Source organism: Sebastes fasciatus, chromosome 9 (genome assembly GCF_043250625.1).
Source record: "Sebastes fasciatus isolate fSebFas1 chromosome 9, fSebFas1.pri, whole genome shotgun sequence".
Classification (NCBI taxonomy): Eukaryota; Metazoa; Chordata; class Actinopteri; order Perciformes; family Sebastidae; genus Sebastes; species Sebastes fasciatus.
The window spans coordinates 28,500,162-28,515,847 of record NC_133803.1 but is presented as its reverse complement, the minus strand read 5'-3'; the positions used below and the strand labels follow the sequence as shown (position 1 = coordinate 28,515,847).

The following is a 15,686-nucleotide window of genomic DNA, read 5'->3' as shown; positions in this document are numbered from 1 at the left end:
CCACATCCTTCGTGTAAAGTGATTGACTTCAGACTTTATATTATCAATAGTATAGATATTACAAACTGTTACTTCATCTGTTTATCTGTTAGAACAAATAGGGTGAGGCAGCCTTCAGTCTGGCCTTCAGCTCTGTAACAGCTTCCTACTGGACCTCAGGGCACAGACTGCTGACTCTTTCAAAGTAAACTGAGAGATCAGCTTTTATAGATGTATACTTCCATTTTTTCAGGTTTATTTCAGATCTTTCCATTTGTGACTTTATAGGGCAACTTTACCTGTGTTGCTTGTATAATGGCCAAATATCCCCAATGCTGTCCTTATCAAGTAAGATACAGCTTTTAATTTAGCAGCTTTTTTACTTTATTTGTACCATTTTGAAATAGATATTCTGTGTTAGGTCATTCAACCAGGCAGGTATTTGCTGCGGTATGGTATGACATGGATTCTGTCCCCACTGAGAAGATAGTTATACAAAATAAAGCAGGCTTTCAAAAATAAAGAGCACATTTTGCTGGCCTTGAGGCAACATTTAGCGTGACAGAAACCGAATATAATAACAATGGAAGGTTTATCCTCTCTTTCCTGCTTGTCTTCCCTTTACTCGCTGCCTCTTCTTCTTCTCCCATCTTTATCCAAGGTGTGAGTGGAAAGTTACAGAGGGGAGGAAGATAGACTCTGTTTTCAAAAATTATCCTTGGGTACTATAGTCACTACATTTCACAGATACAACGATGTGATCTCATGTGATGCCGTACAGCTTCTGACCTTTTAACAGAGTCACTTTTGGAGCAGTAGACACTTGAGCACTAACTGAAAGTTCTCCTCCTTGTCTTTCTTATGTATTATATTTTCTTCTTCTTCTTGCATCCATATGCCGGTTGCCAGTTGATGAAAATTGAATAAGGCGTGTATATAAAATTCAAATAAACATTCTGGATAGTGCTTCTGCCACCTATGAGATAACTTACGTCCTCACTTCCCACATCCTTCTTGTAAAGTGATTGACTTCAGACTTTATATTATCAATAGTATAGATATTACAAACTGTTACTTCATCTGTTTATCTGTTAGAATAAATAGGGTGAGGCAGCCTTCAGTCTGGCCTTCAGCTCAGTAACAGCTTCCTACTGGACCTCAGGGCACAGACTAATGACCCCTTCAAAGTAAACTGAGAGATCAGCTTTTACAGATGAATACTTCCAGTTTTTTCAGGTTTATTTCAGATCTTTTCTTTTTTTTTATAGGGCACCTTTACCTGTGTTGCTTGTATAATGACCAAATATCCCCAATGTCGTCCTTATCAAGCAAGATACAGCTCTGTATTTAGCAAGAAAGACTTTTTTACTTTATTTCTACCATTTTGAAATATATATTCTGTGTGAGGTTGTTCAACCAGGCAGGTATTTGCTGTGATATGACATGGAGCTATGGGACCGCAAGTTTGGGTTTGTGCGGTTCCATAATATTTCTTTCCAGGATTGTAGTAATATGATGAGGTTATGGAATAATTGCTGGGATTCATTTTTAGACTGATAATAAAAAGGGATGTTAAAAACCCTATCTAACAAGTCCCACTATCCACAAAATCACAATATCTGTAGGAGGCGTTAATCAATACCATTGTGTCCAATTACGTAATATTAATTGCAAATGATAGTTATGATGAAGTAGTAACCACACAAATGGTTTAACAGGAGCTAAATAGCAACATGTCATTGATCTGGAATCAATGGGTGATTTTTAGGTGTATATCATGGCAAATATATATATATTAAAAACATCTTGACTGTATACCGTAGGGCTTCCTCTTTTGGATTTTGTGGGTAGCAACATGCCTTCAATCTAGAAATAATTTTGCCTCATTGTTTGAATTATATCCCATTTATTACAAAGAATATTAGACAGTGTATTTTTAGTCAATTTCATTATGGAAAAGGTAACATCCCAGTGGCTAAACTTAATGATTCAAAGCTGCAGTAAAACAATGTAATACATAATAAAAACCATGCAGATTATACACTTATATTAAAAACCCAGGTGCCAATTTTCATGCACAGTTAATATATCACTCAATGCAACTATCATGTATCACAGCTCATATTAATTGTTGGTACAAGGTGATACAAAATACAGTGCAGTCAAAAAGGTCTCTGGACAGACATTTTACCCCCCTAGGGAGGAAACAAACACCTACAATAACAGATCAGGTAAGACTACTGTTCACTTCCTCGCTGGATCTGAGGCCTCTTGTTTAGTAATTTTTTAAAAGTTTGCATTCTCATATGTTGCACCATCTGTTGGTGTCAGTGGTTGTAGAACACAGTATCCATTTTTCATGATATATTTATGTTTTGGATGCAGAAAACTCCAGAGTGATATACTTTGAGCTATTTACTAGTCTGTATGATTTAAAAAAAAAACTACTGAACAAACACTAACACTAACAGCTAGTGCTAATCATTGGCTCTGATGCCTCAGTCTGAGAGTTGTTTCTGTTCAATTCCTCATTCTTATTATCTTCTGTGGCGCCATCTGTTGGTGTCATTGGTTGTGGTGAGTTCTGGGCTTTCACTTTGAACACATCCCACTTCTCAGGAAGCAGGCCTTTGTTGAAGATCACAGAAGCCAGGTAGGAGAACAACAAGATGGCAGCGAGGGCAGACAGCATGGAGATGGTCTTAACTGGAGAGTACTGGACATAAACACCGTCCTCAAGAGTGCATCCTGGGAAGTGTATGACTGGTGCTAATCCTAGTGATGGGTGTCCACTGAGCAGTCTTAACATCAATCCCACCAGGAAGCCCATAACAGCTCCATAACCGTTGGAGATGTTGAAGAAGAGGACGCAGACGAGTTGAGGGAACATTATGATGTAGGCCACTTCAGCACCAATGAACCACAACAGTAAGATGCTGTTTTTCAGGTTGGTGAGTGATGTACCGACCAAGCCCACTACCAACACAGAAGCACGGATCACCCACTGAATCTCTCTGTCTGATGCCTGAAGTGGAAAATAAAGAGGACGAAGAACAGGGAAACAGCAAATGATTAAAACTGCTCTGCTTTCTCTCTCCCACCTTCACAACAGCAAACAGTATTTTAGCCAGCTTTCCTTTTACCAAATTGAAGACATGCAGTTTTTTACCTGAGGCCTCAGGATGTTCTTGTAGATGTTGGAGGTGAAGACAGAAGCTGCAGAGAGCATAGCAGAGTCAGCCGATGACATCACGGCGGCAGCTACACATCCAGTACCGATAATGGAGATGAAGGACGGGGTGAGGTGCTGCAGGGCGATGGGCAGAGCTAGAGCTGATTCACCACGTTCATATGGAGAAGGAGAACCATAGGAAGTTTGGTTCCAGTCTGAGGCATGGACACAAGAGAAGGAAAGATTGAATAATAGTCTCATTATCTGTTTTAGTGATTCTGAGAGGAGCCTATTGTAGGCTATATTCCTTATGATGATATTTTATGAATGCATGCAAGTCCATCTTCTTTGAAAATGTTAGATTCAGTTTACCATGCTATGGTATGATTTGGGTTTCTGCACACATCATTGTAATTTGTATGATAAAGTTGTTTTTTCTTCCAAATACTAATTCTGCCTCGATATTTATGTTCTCTACTGACTCTTAAAACTCAGTAGCTGCAACCTTCAGTCATGCGGACAAATTACGTATTTCATTCCTTGACCATGCACTGTCTTTGGTGAAAGTAGGTTTAAAGTTGTGGCACCCTCAGCTTGGCGTGACATACATAGACACTTTAAACTAGATTATTTTATAAGCATGAAAGATTATAAAAACAGGATTAAGGACTATTTCACCACTGAATGTAGGCTACATGTCGTTACTGAATATGGAGTTAAATTAGTCTCAAAATCGACTCGACCGGTTGTGCAAAAAGACTGGACTCTCAGTGCACATCCAACTCTAGAACACTTAAACCTCTACAAGAACTCTCTCTCCACTGCCAAATCCTCCTACTACTCCAACCTCATCAGTACTGGTAAAGGTAACACCAGAACCCTCTTCTCAACAGTCAGCCACCTACTTCAGCCTCCTAGAACCCTCCCCCCAAATATGTCCATTGATAACTGTACTGCCTTTCCGCAATGCTTTGACACCAAAATCAACACCATCCACCTATAGCTGGCCTCATCTTGCACATCCCCATGTGACCCACCATGGATGGTTACCTCCTGCCAACCACTCATCAGCACCCTTTACAACTTCAAACCAGCAATATAATTTACCATCTCTGAGCTCATCCTTAAAGTCAAACCCACTACTTGTCAGCTAGATCCCATCCCCACTATCCTCGTCAAAGCCTGTCTGCCCTCCATCTCCCCCATGATCACAAGAATAATTAACTCCTCCCTCACCACTGGGATTGTACCCCCACCCTCAACACCGCTGCAATCACACCTACTCTCAAACAACCCGGTGCTGACCCAGCTGAAAAGAACCATTTCAGGCCCATCTCAAACCTCTACTTCATTTCAAAAACTCTTGAGAGAGTGGTTGCTGCTCAACTTCAGTCCCAGCTTGACTCAAACAACCTCCATGAACCTTTCCAATCTGGTTTCCACACAGTAATGAAACAGCCCTGGTCAAAACCACCAACGACCTCCTCCGTGCAGCTGACTCTGGATTGCTCACCATCCTTATCCTCCTCGATCTCACTGCTGCCTTTGACACCATCTCCCACCCACTACTCATCGAGCGCCTGGCTGATATTGGAATCACTGGTGTTGCACTCTCATGGTTTTCCTCATATCGCACTGACAGACAACAATTTGTACAACTGAGCAACTACAGCTTAAGGTGTTCTGCTGTTTCACGGGGTGTCCCCGAGGGGTCCGCATTTGGTCCACTGCTATTCATCATCTACCTCCTTCCCCTTGGCACTATCCTCTGTCACCACGGTGTCCACTTTCACTGTTATGCCGACGACACACAGGTCTACATTTCAACAAAACCCACCACTGCCCTGCCACCCACCTCCCTCGCCACCTGCCTACAGGACATCAGGAGCTGGATGAGCAGGACCTTTTTGAAGCTCAATGGCAGTAAAACAGAGGCCCTGCTCATCGGGTCTAAAAACATCCTCTCCAAAGCACAAAACACCAGTGCCCAAAACCTCATCATCGATGGCTTCTCCATTCCATTCTCCAACCAAGTCAAAAGCATTGGTGTCACTCTAGACAGCACCCTCTCCTTTGCACCTCACATAAAAAATGTCACCAGGACTGCTTTCTTCCATCTAAGCAACATCTCCAGACTCCGCCCAATCCTGTCTCATTCCAGCACAGAAGTCTTGGTCCATGCATTTGTCTCATCCCAGATTGACTACTGCAACACTGTTCTCTCTTGCCTTCCCACCAAATTGCTCAAAAGACTACAAATCATTCAGAACCCGGATTGACTATAAAAACCTTCTGCTTACCTACAAAGCCCTCCACAACCTTGCCCCCACCTATCTCACTGACCTCCTTCACCAGTATACCCCCTCCTGTTCCCTGTGCTCATCCTCAGCTGGTCTTCTGACCACCCCCATCTCACGCCTTAGCACCATGGGTGCTAGGGCTTTCAGCTGCACTGCTCCAAGGCTCTGGAACTCCCTCCCTCCACACATCCGACAGTCTCACAACTATTACAACATTCAAATCTCAATTCCAAACTTACCTGTTCAAATTGGCCTATTCGTTGTAGTGTCCATCAGTCCATCATACATATCTGCCTAAATGTCTCCTGTTATGTTTGCTCTGCTGGTGTCTCTGTCGTGTCTGGCTGTTTTTATCTGTTTGAGTCATATGTCAATGTATCCTTGGGTGTTTTGAAAGGCGCCACATAATAAAATGTATTATCATTATTATTAGTAGTAATATAAAGAGCAACAAAGTATGTGCTGGGAGTAGGTTATGGTGGTATGATTCAGATTTATCACTTTCACACAAGATTCCTAGCTTTGAGTCCCATGAGAAGCATATTTTCACGCTTACTTGACTTTATTATTTTCCCGGGTGCATAATATTGTTGGCTGCTGACACCTGAGGCCTGTACTACGAAGCGAGTTCAACATACCCAGGGTATGTTCTCGTTATCTGGCTTCACTTAACCTAACAAACGAGATCTCACTAAACTGTACTACGAAGCTGGTTGTCAACTCGGTAAATCAACCCAGGGTTTCTCAGTCTGGCTGTGAGCGCGTTCACATGAACGAGGCGGTGTTTGCAGCATCTGACCAATCACAGACATGAACAAGACTACTGACTGACAGGCACATTTAACAAAGGAAGAGCAAACTATATTAGAAAAATACGAAGAAGTTAAACACTTTATCCAGACTAAAAGTAACACAGTTGAAGCTGCAAAATGCAGGAAGGACAGCTGGTGAAAGAAAAACTCCCGATGTGTGAATGCGTAAATGAACAGACTTATTCATTAAACGAAACACTCAAAAGTCAGATATAGTCGTCTAGATATAAATAGCTTTAAAGAGTGTAATAGAGGAATGGATTACACCTATTTTAATCCTGCATGGCGTCTATGAGTATTTAAAAATCCTTTCACCTGCTTTCCCCCTATGTGGCGGTGTGAAACGGACTCAAGAGGAAGAAAAAATAAATAAATATAAAAATATAATTCAAAGCGGTAAACACCCACAACATAAATCCAACTATCCTTCTTGCATTTGTCAGTTTAAACTGTGTTGTTTTTAGCCTGAAATATGACTTAAACTTCTTCATATGTGTGTGATATATCATACAATCACCGCACTGAGCTCTGATTGGTCAGTAGGAGGTGCTTTCATACGAGTTGATCTCTTATCTGGAACATAACCTGCTCCGGAGCAGGTTAGCCGTTCAGCATAAGTTACCATGGAGATCTACTCCGGTAAGAAGTGAACCAGCTTCGTAGTACCGAAAACCCAGGGTTAACCCTGAAGTTACCTCGATAACCGCAAATCCTGCTTCGTAGTACAGGCCTCTGGCTGCTATTAGTATCTGCCATAAAACAATGCCACCTTGATCTGTGCCTGAGACCTGCTGGGCAAGTTACGCTAAGTAAGTAACTGGGTGTTTCTTAGTTTCTGTTACAAACTCTTCTATTATTTGCAGGTCTTGTTCTTTTATGAACACAGATGCATTAGGGTATTCATTTTCACAGTTTACCCCAGTATGTAGAAACTGTTAATACCAGTGGATGCAGTGGCTGCCCCAAGCAGTATAGGAGGTAATCCAAATGTAGGAATGACGAAAGCAGCGACCAAGCAACTGAACTTGGCTGTGGCTGAGGAAGAAGCTGATAAGGTCCTCTGGTGGACGGACTGATATCCCAGACTCCCCAATGCCTTAAAAGTGAAACAGTTAGTTGGTTAATTTAATCACTCATGTGGTAACCATGACATTCACAGACTTATACCGTTTCAGGTAATAGCCTCTGTCTACAACCTGTCTGATTCTTTAGTTAAAATGAAAAAAGGTCAACTATTTAAATATTTGTTATTTATCATCTTTCTGAAGACATCTATGCAGACTAGAGTGAATTGCTTTTGATATTGGCCTTATTGTTGCTTCCTTACAAAGAATAAGAAATCATCAATCATTATCCAGGTCTTTTTCAGCCCCGGTGTACCAATCCAGGGAGCGTGTAAGGTGTTGTTCATCAGTGTCTGGCTAATGTTCAAGCAGGAAGGGTTCATCAAAACAAAAGGAACACAGAGCCACTGCAGAGACAAATAAAAATGGAAATGATGAACACATAAAACGTTTTAAGACATCCTGTGGAGTTTTTAATGCCTAGTGATTGTTTTCTTAAAACAAAAAGCCTGACACTATAACAACTAAAAGTATAGCCAACTCACCAAGCTGATGAATATGAGGACAAGCTGTATAACATCTGTGTAGGCCACGGAGTAGAGACCTCCCAGCAGTGTGTAGGTAATGGCGACGGCAGCAGAGATCCACATGCACACAGAGAAGGACAAATCCAGGACCACACTCATGGTTCCTCCTGTCAAACACATTGTATCAGTGACAGCTACTCTGTGATTGGCCAAAACACATAAATTGACGCCCTTGGGTTGTTACCAATCAGCAACCAGAAGAATACAATATTGACAGTGCATTGGTCCAATGATGTTTTCCAAATGTCATCTTCAATCTCTACCACTGTATTGTATGTGATGAACTGGCGGTAAAGAAGCATTTTAGAAAATAAATTATTACGAGCAAATTGTGAACTACTTTTAAATACATAACAAAACAACGACTTTTAATTTTTGCCGTTTTATTGAGCTGTGAGTGGATGTAGAGAGCTACGCTCGGGGCTTGCTGTTCGGGTCTTGCCATCAGCTATCCGGGCTGCACCCACAGTAGAGCTACGGTTGACATATGGCGGCCCGATGCCCGTGCGGCTCTGGATCTCGATGTGGGCAATGGGCTGCTCTAGGAGACAGGCTTCTAGTGACACATTATGCACACAAGGTGCATTCCCATCCTGAGACTGAATGATTGTTTTTAAGAAATTTTGTAAGCCATTATTTTACTGCTTAATTTTTCGTTTTGCACAAGAAAGTAGAGATAAGTAGCTAACTACTGCGGTCATAATAATAACAATATTAATTCATATAACACTTAAATAAAATGGAGGTGCAAATGCAAAATAAGAGGAATAACTAAATAAATAACATGACACTGTGGGTTGGTTTTCCAACCTCAAATTTTTGGAGTCACCAGCCGCCACTCACAGCGTAGGTAGGAATTTACATCCACGTATACATTTTCACTTTAAATTTTCACTTAACAGATAAAAGAATTGTAAACACACAGTTACAAATGTATACATGTAAGTAAAGTGCATATGTATATACCTTACCTAAACCAATTAGTGTTGCGGGCACCCAGAGCACATCAAGAGAAACTGAAGCCAAGCACAGTCCAGCTGTTAGTACTTTCCCATATTTGGCATGGAAAGGGTCCAGCATTGTCACATAGTTTCTTTCTCTCATTGGCTTTGCAAACACCAAGCCAGCTTTAAAAGAGGCCAGACAACATCACAATTAGAAACCAAAATAATAAAAAACATGGAGGTGTAAATATCACATACAAAAACAAGCTGCATTTATTTCTTTTCAGCATCGTAAGATTTACACCGTGAGCTTCAGTGAATGTTCTATAAGTTAGTCTTAACCAAGAACGGTAAAACAAAGTCATGATAGACTACAAATGTGTGCCACCAGAATGTTTTTGTTCAGTTGTCATTCAAATTGGCAGAGAGCAGCCTACCCGCTCTCGGACTGGAAGAGACGGACGAGAGGGGAGGAGTTCTAGGCATTGCTCCTCCTCCTACTCTTTGCAGAGCGGAGGCTCCATTCAGGCCCTTAGAGAAGCTTTGGGCCATGTGCAAAGGGTTAAACTGGAGGAGCAGCTTAAACTTATGGAGCTAGAGGAGATCTGGAAACAGCAACTGGAGGAAGAAGAAATTGAAACCCATTACAGGACATTTGATGACCAAGCTTGGGAGGCTACCCGGGCCCAAAAGGCTTTAACATCAAGACTGTCGGGAGCTGGGAAGCTTAGGCAGTGGGAAGGAAATATGAAGAGGCAGAACTCATCTGCTTGCCTCCAGTCTTCTTCCCAGCCTACTAGCTTCCAGTCAGGACCACCGGATGCTAGCTATCAGCATGCTATCCTGCAGCCTACGCCTCCGCCGCTGCCAAGCCACCCAAAGTCGCCTCCGCTGCTACCCAGCCATGTTCGGCCGCAGCAGCATCAAGCCCAACTTCCTGTTCGGCTCACCACCGGACCCACCTACAGTCGGGTCTTCAGTTGTGCGCTGCTCTACCTGGCCTCAAGACTGCATGGCCATCTTCCAGCGGGGTCCCATCACTGTGGTCGTCCTCCAGAGGGGTCCTGCCACCTCTGTACCGTGGTCGTCCTCCAGAGGGGTCCTACTGCTTCTGTGGTCATCCTCCAGAGGGGTCCTGCTGCCTCAGTGGTCTTCGTCCAGAGGAGTCCTGCTGCCTCAGTGGTCATTCTCCAGAGGGGTGCCGCCGCCACCTCGGTGGTCGTCCTCTAGGGCGGTCCCACCTCTGTCACTATCTTCATCCTGAGGGATATGGCTCGCGTCTCCAACCTCCGGAGAGGTCCTACTTCCATCTCCGACCACTGGAGAGTTCCTGCTCCCGTTTCTGACAACTGGAGAGGTTCTGCACCCGTTGCCGACTTCCAGAGAGGTCCTGCTCCCGTTGCTGACTTCTGGAGAGGTTCTGCACCCGTTGCCGACTTCCAGAGAGGTCCTGCTCCCGTTGCTGACTTCTGGAGAGGTTCTGCACCCGTTGCCGACTTCCAGAGAGGTCCTGCTCCCGTTGCTGACCTCCAGATGGGCTCTGCCCATCTGGTCGTCTGCCAACCCGTTCCCCAGAGGGGCTCCACCAATCTGGTCATCCTCCTAAACCCGTCACTCCAAATATGCTCCTGATGGGGCGGCGGGATACTTCACTTCACTTCTTCACATGGGGTACGACAATGATGAGCTCAAAGTGACAATGTATCATAGACATGAACATAGGTTCAAAACTGCAAGGAGTTTTGGGGGCGGCAATGTTTGAAACTGTATAATGTCTGCCTACATCTTAATGGGCTCTGAGAGCAGCTCACCTGTGCTTAGTTGACTCTGAACTACGCACAGGTGAGCCCAATCAGCATGCAATCAGGGCTCCTATAAGTAGGAGGGGAGGAGAAGAACATGTCTCTGTTTGCCCTGCATGCTACCAGCCATACCTGATCCCCTACCTTCATCAAGTGCATCTTCAAACTACAACACTTGATGAGGTTAAAGGGGAAACTCATCTGAATAAAGTCTCTTTTGGTGGAATTTCCTGGCTCTCTTTCTCTCTGATTTGGGTTTCCCCATGTCCAATACTCAAATGTCTCCAGCCCTGGCCACACTCTGGTCACCTCAACACTTACCAATAATAAGAGTTGAGGTGTATCCAATTAGCATCACGATTGCCCAGGTTAGTCCCATAGAGGGTGTGTACACCATCTCAGCTATGCCAACAATGAAGGCTCCTCCGACCCACGTAGCTACAGGATGGATCAACACACAGCAAGTCATTTAGTGGACAAACAGCAGCTATTTGGACAGAGAACAAAAGGGGTTATAATCCATCATTATTGACAAACTTTCATTAGGTTCATCATATTATCAGTTTAGAAAATTCTGTTGTCCGAATTAACGATTCCAAGAAAATTGTAATTAAAAGACCCGGACCCATCCCCCCGCACAACCGTGGAGTGGGTTAATTTAGCCGCATGCTGAGTTCCAACACGTGACTTGAATTAACCGGTGCAGCACGAAACATTGCTTTTATTGACAATTTTAATCCCTTCTAGAAACGCCTTTTTTCTGCCCGGATGGTATCCACCCAAATGGCCTTGGTTCACGCACTCTGACTATCAATATTTTCGACTCCATCTGGTCCTCTCCTTCGCACTGACTAACCCACAACTCATGCTCTCACAAGGTCATCTTTGGTCACCACACGCAAACATCTCCCTCCCCTACAAACCACACTAGCTCCCCCCTGTGGCCTGGTGGGTTTCCTACTACTATTCCCCCAGTAGTTGGTGATTTAAAGTTTTGTCAAGTTCAGTAGAGCACTGAGGCATCACTAGTCGTTCACTGAATGAACTTCTGAGTCCGTTAAAAAGACCATGTAATGGATGGCCTTCAAAATACAGAACTGTTTTCAGCTTGGCCCTTGTTCTCTTTTCTACAGTGACCTCCAGTGAGTCTTGTGCAAGACCAATCACTGAGCCAGCCTTTCTGATCAACTTATTGATCCTGTTTTTATCATCCACAGTGATGCTGCCCACCCAGCAGAGCATAAAAAGAACACTAGCTAAAATTCCTTGATAGAAAACATGAAGAAGGGTCTTGCTGCTATCAAAAGATCTAAGTTTTCTCAAAAAAAGATTCTCAACTGGGCCTTCTTGAATACAACCTCAGTGTTCTTTTTCCAGTTTAATTTACTGTCCAGGTGGACCACTACCTGGACCTATAGGACTGGACAATTTCAATCGGCTGACCCTTGATTACCACTGGGTAGACCTACTCCTTCTTCCTTCTTAAATCAATAATCAGCTCTTTGGTCTTCCCAACATTCAGTTTTAAAAAGTTTTTATCACACCAGCTGACAAATGATTCAACCTCTCTTTTGTAGGTCAGGTCACTGTCTTGGTTTAGTAGACCCACTAGAGCAGTGTTGTCTGAAAATCTTTGGATTTGACAAGACGCCTGACTCTGCCTGTAGTCAGCGGTGTTAGAACTCGGCATTGTGGGGCTCCTGTTTTAGTTGAAATGCTGTCAGACCGGTCCACATCCAGCAGGGAGTTTTAGTTTAACTGGTTAGGATTAACCTCGCCCCTTACAGTTTAGCCCCGCAATTTCCATAACTCACACACCGTTTGTCATAGACTCTTTTGGGAAACAAATAATAATAATAATAATAATAACAACAACAAAAAATAAGTAACAAAGTTAGATTCAATTTTATACTCTTCACCTGTCATTGTGAAGATCCCCACCACCAAGTTAATGCTCCGGTTTCCCAGCAGGGCCATATCCATTCCAGTGGCTGCACTTTTCTTCTGTTCCCTTTTGGACTTGAAAGAAGCCCAGATACCGGTCCCAAGGACCAGCAGGTAGAAAAACACCATGGCTATCACTCCTGGAATGTTAACAGCCATGATGGATGCTGACTGGTCCTGCTAGCTGATGTACAACTGACTGACTGACTGACTATTATAGAAAAGAGGGTTGGCATTCCAGAGGAGACCAGAAGAAGAAAGCTCCTCCTCTTTGAAGATACAGTTGATGCCCTCTGGTGATAAAGCTGGTTTCAACATGCATTTCACTGATACAATACTTCCATAGTCAATGTATTACCTATAGGCTAGAGAGAAGACATACGTGCTTAAGCTGTTCAGATACCTCTACCGGAGGTAGAACAAAGCACAACAATGTTTTCCGTAGTCTCTTAGGTCTCCTACATAGGAAATGGATTCTTGTATTAAAATATTTTACTGCAAAAGTGGTTAAATTGACAGTTATTGTGACACAATCCATTAATAAAAGAAGGGCAAAATAAAACCAGGCCGAATGTGATATTATACACCTATACTCATGTAATGCAAGCTCTGATTGATCCCACATTTGGTGTGGTAGTGGGCAGGGGGTTCCTTTACATGTGTGAGAAAACAGAATGTGAATATATTGATGCATTGAGGAAATACAGTACCACAAACACATGAGTACACTAAGCAGAAATAAGAAGGTCTATGATGAATGTAATCATTTTCTTGTCGGCGGCTTTGGCTGGGATTTTCTCAGTATCACCAATCAGGGTTACATCTTGAATATTGAGCAAGACCTAACTACTTTACTGCATGCAACTATGAGGTACTTCCTTAGTCAATGTATCGGCTAGAGAGAAAACACAAGTGCTTAAGTTGTTCAGATACCTCTACTGGAGGTAGAACAAAGCACAACAAAGTTTTCCATAGTCTCTTCGGTCTCTTATATGGGAAATGGATTCTTGTACACAAATATTTTAATAATAATAATAATAATATATTAGATTTATATAGCGCTTTTTAGTAATCTCAAAGACGCTTCTTATTTTACTGCAAAAGTTGTTAATTGACAGATATTGTGACACACTCCATAAATAAAAGAAGTGCAAAATAAAGCCAGGCCTAAAAAAACAGGCCATTTTATTTATTAATTTAATTTATTACATTATTATTTATTAATTTATTAAGTGTTTATTTCAAAACACTTAAGGTCACCTTACAAGGCAGAGTTAAAAATAGATGACAATGTAACAAAAAATAATAAAATTAACGAAAATAAATTTACAGTGTATAAAATCATTATGTACAGAGGATTCGTGGGACCAGATGAATAATGATCAAAGTGAATATGCCAGTTTAAAAAGATGCGTTTTGAGACGAGATTTGAAAGTGGAGAGAGAGTCAATGTTACGGATGGTAGCGGTTGAGGTGAGGAGCAGAATCTTGAAATCAATGCGGTATTTAACCGGGAGCCAATGAAGATGCTGAAGGACAGGAGTGATGTGATTGATGGAGGGAGTTCTGGTGATAATGCGAGCGGCAGAGTTTTGGACCAGTTGAAGTTTATGGATGGTCTTGAGAGGGAGACCAGAGAGAAGAGAGTTACAGTAGTCAATGCGGGATGTAACCAGGGTGTGAACGAGAATAGCGGTACTGTTGGGTGTGAGGGACGGACGAAAGGCGATTAATGTTACGTAGATGGAAATACGCAGACCGAGTGACATTATTGATGGGAGTTTGGAATGATAGTGTGCTGTCGAGGATGACACCCAGACTCTTAACCTAAAGGGGTGGGAGAAACTGAGGAGTTATCGATGGTAATGGAAAAACTGTCATGTCTTGTCAAGGTGGATTTGGTGCCAATGAGGAGAACCTCGGTTTTATCACTATTTTTAAGTTGCAGGAGAACCAGGATTTGATTTCTTGAAGGCAATCAGAGAGGGAGGTGGGCGAGAGGGTGGAAGTAGGTTTGGTTGACAGGTAGAGCTAGGTGTCATCGACATAGCAAAGAGAATTGATGTTAAATTTACAGAAGATATGGCCAAGAGGAAGTAGATAAATGATAAACAAAAGGGGCACCAGGACAGATCCCTGGGGAACACCGATATTGACTGGATATGGCTGGGATTTGAAAGTTTTGAGTTGGATGAGCTGAGTGCGACCAGAGAGGTATTATAGGTATTATAGGATTTTAGGTATTATACACCTAAACTAATGTAATTTCATAATGCAAGCCCTGATTGAGCCCACATTTGGTGTGATAGTGAGCAGGGGGTTCCTTTAAGTGTGTGAGGAAACCAAATGTGAATATATTGATGCATTGAGGAAATACAGTACCACAAACACATGAGTACACTAAGCAGAAATAAGAAGGTCTATGATGAACATATTCAATTTCTTGTAGGCAGCGTTGGCTGGGATTGTCTCAGTATCACCAATCAGGGTTTGCTGGAATGGTATGGCTGTGCTGAATCCACCAATAACTGTAGCAGGTATGCTCAATGGTCTACATTAAGAAATGTTTCACTTGTTCCAAGCATGAAAGGGGTGTAAATGGCATGTCTGCAGTCAATCTACTTAAAAGTTAAATCAGGGAGAAATTGTAACACACCACTTATTGAAAGTTTCATATCAACTTTAATTTAAGGAGTAAATATAGTAAATGTTAGTCGTCAGATTGGAAACATTTTTCCCCTTGAGCCATTATTTGAACCATTTTTCGTTAGGTTGTTCAACCACGCAGATATTTGCTGTGATATGGTGTGACATGGTTTCTGTCCCCACTGTGAAGATAGTTATCCAAAATAAAGCAGGATTTCAAAAATGAAGAGTAGACCTTGAGGTAACATTGAGAGTAACAGAATATAAAAAACAATGGAAAGTTTCTCTTCTCCTTCCTGCTTTCATTTATCTCCTCCCATTTCAGTGGGCTGTCTATGGTGTGAGTGGAAAGTTACAGAGGGGAGGATGATAGACTCTGTTTTAAAAAAAAAAAAAATCATTCGTGCTATATGTCACTACATTTCACAGATACAAC

General features: G+C 42.4%; 1 protein-coding gene across 2 annotated transcripts; it reads right to left on the bottom strand.

Annotated features, from left to right (window-relative positions):
- Positions 1-1,849: 1,849 nt before the first annotated feature.
- LOC141774402 (high-affinity choline transporter 1-like) lies at positions 1,850-12,775 on the bottom strand. 2 transcript variants are annotated; one of them, XM_074647060.1, is made up of 8 exons: positions 12,580-12,775; positions 10,982-11,098; positions 8,886-9,041; positions 7,873-8,021; positions 7,591-7,734; positions 7,206-7,359; positions 3,149-3,366; positions 1,850-3,004 (listed from the first exon to the last, which is right to left on the bottom strand). In XM_074647060.1, the coding sequence occupies exons 1-8, from the start codon at positions 12,761-12,763 to the stop codon at positions 2,444-2,446; spliced, it is 1,683 nt and encodes a 560-aa protein (XP_074503161.1). In that variant the 5' UTR covers positions 12,764-12,775; the 3' UTR covers positions 1,850-2,443. The 2 variants fall into 2 exon arrangements, with proteins under 2 accessions (XP_074503161.1, XP_074503159.1); XM_074647058.1 differs by lacking the exons at positions 10,982-11,098; positions 12,580-12,775 and adding an exon at positions 9,296-9,714 and having other exon boundaries at positions 1,851-3,004.
- Positions 12,776-15,686: the final 2,911 nt, after the last annotated feature.

What these genes read in the sequence shown, in the direction of transcription:
- LOC141774402 (XM_074647060.1), bottom strand. Translation starts at nt 12,763, where the DNA reads ATGGCTGTTAACATTCCAGGAGTGATAGCCATGGTGTTTTTCTACCTG. An exon ending in GGGGATCTTCACAATGACAG is followed by an intron (nt 11,099 to 12,579) that starts GTGAAGAGTATA and finishes TCCATCCTGTAG; the next exon opens with CTACGTGGGTCGGAGGAGCC. An exon ending in AGAACATCCTGAGGCCTCAG is followed by an intron (nt 3,005 to 3,148) that starts GTAAAAAACTGC and finishes TTTCCACTTCAG; the next exon opens with GCATCAGACAGAGAGATTCA.